We start from the raw sequence: 1,582 nt of genomic DNA on the forward strand, positions 1-1,582 counted from the left end.
AAGTATGGGATAATTTTTTTCTCATGTACAAAAATCTTCCAATAAGGAAGAAAAAATGTACATGCATACACATAGGATTCCATATATATCTTTTTTATACCGGAATTGAACCTTATTCCCACTAGAAAACGCTCACAATTTGTCTTTGCTCCTTATGAATTCTGAGTCGGTCTCGTACTCTCCAATTGAAAGCTTTTGGAACATGAATGAAAAATGAAAGAATGAGAAAAGGGGTATTATTGTGTAACCTTCCTACAGAAAAATAAGTCGAATATAACCAGTTAGCTTGATTTTTTGGGCCATTTTCCAACGGAGGTGTATTTCTTTGAATATATCGTTTCAAGAGTGTTAGTCTAAGAAGGTTTAGAATGTAGAAATGAACTCAAAATGTCTTTTTAAAGATTACGAGAAGAGGCACTAGGCAACTCAGCCCTTGCGACCGCACGTAACGACCGACATTCGCTCATCCCGTTTCGCACTCGACGGACGTGGAGCGAATTGCCGTGGCGTTCGGACGAGTCCTCCGAAGATGTTCACGATTAACAGTATCCTCCACTCGGGTCGGTCTCCTCCTTCGCCTCCGTCGCAGGTGAAAGAATGGCTTTCGGCGGAACAAGGAGCTGCAGCGGGAGCGCCCTCGACGTCGCCGCCCTACTCCTCGGCCGTCCCTCCAACGGCCTCCTCCTTCTCTTCTTCCTCCTCCGGCGCGGCGATTCCTGTGCCTCCTTCGCCTTCCGCCCTAGGTGCCCGCGACGTCGCACTTGCCCTGCATGTCTCCTGCGCCCCCGTGTCTGTCCCTGACGCCCTCGCTGCTCTCCTCCGTGAGCCAGCTGCTGGACTTCTCGACGCTTATCCCCGGCACGAGCAGTTTCGCCCCGGGCGCCGACACGAGCGTCTCTTCGGCGAGCGCGTTTCATTCCGTCGCCAGCGCCTTTGTTCCCATCTCCGCCTCGATGTCAACGACCCTCCCAAAGGGCGTCGCGTGCTGCCACTCGCCGGCGCACCCTGCCGTGGCCCAAGGGAAGACCACCGCCTGTCCTCATCAGCGCCTCGCTCTTCCGGCCGCCGTCAGTAGAGTCCCTTCGGTTCCCTTGGCTCCCTTGGCCCCCTCGCGCTCGCAGACGCCCTTTGTCTCCGCCGCCGCTTCCTTGCCCCACGCGCTACACACCCCTTTCACGCCCCCGGCAGGTGCCATCCACACCGTCTACACAGCCCACCTACCGTGCCACAGCGCCCTGAACTCGGGGTATGCCTCCCACAGCGCGCCCATTGCGCCGACCCCCTTTGCCTTCGCCCCGCTCGGCCCCGCGCCCAGCCCGGCCGTCGCAAGAGCACCTTCCGTCCTCGCCCTCCCTCCGGTGCATCATGCGAGGTCCCTCCTCCCGGCCGCGCCTCCCGCCACCCCGGCGAGAGCAGCGCAGCCCCCGAACGAAGACGAGAAGGGCTGCCGTCGCGACTTCGTTCCTCCGTTTCCTCCTCCCGCTCTCTCTCCCCTCCCTCCCGCCCAGCGACCTCCTCCACCCCCTTCTCTCCCCCCTCCACCTCCCCTCCATCCTCCTCAGCGCCCTCCTCCTCCTTCCCT

The 1,582-nt window shown here is 58.6% G+C and overlaps 1 protein-coding gene across 1 annotated transcript in view; it reads left to right on the forward strand.

Moving 5' to 3' along the window:
* Nucleotides 1-770: 770 nt before the first annotated feature.
* LOC125038978 (T-cell leukemia homeobox protein 3-like) overlaps nucleotides 771-1,582 on the forward strand; it is a 10,236-nt gene continuing 9,424 nt past the window's right edge. Inside the window, exon 1 of the mRNA XM_047632696.1 lies at nucleotides 771-1,449. Coding sequence (XP_047488652.1) covers nucleotides 771-1,449 — 679 coding nt within the window. The remainder of the gene's footprint in view (nucleotides 1,450-1,582) is intronic.

This window comes from Penaeus chinensis, chromosome 26 (genome assembly GCF_019202785.1).
Source record: "Penaeus chinensis breed Huanghai No. 1 chromosome 26, ASM1920278v2, whole genome shotgun sequence".
Classification (NCBI taxonomy): Eukaryota; Metazoa; Arthropoda; class Malacostraca; order Decapoda; family Penaeidae; genus Penaeus; species Penaeus chinensis.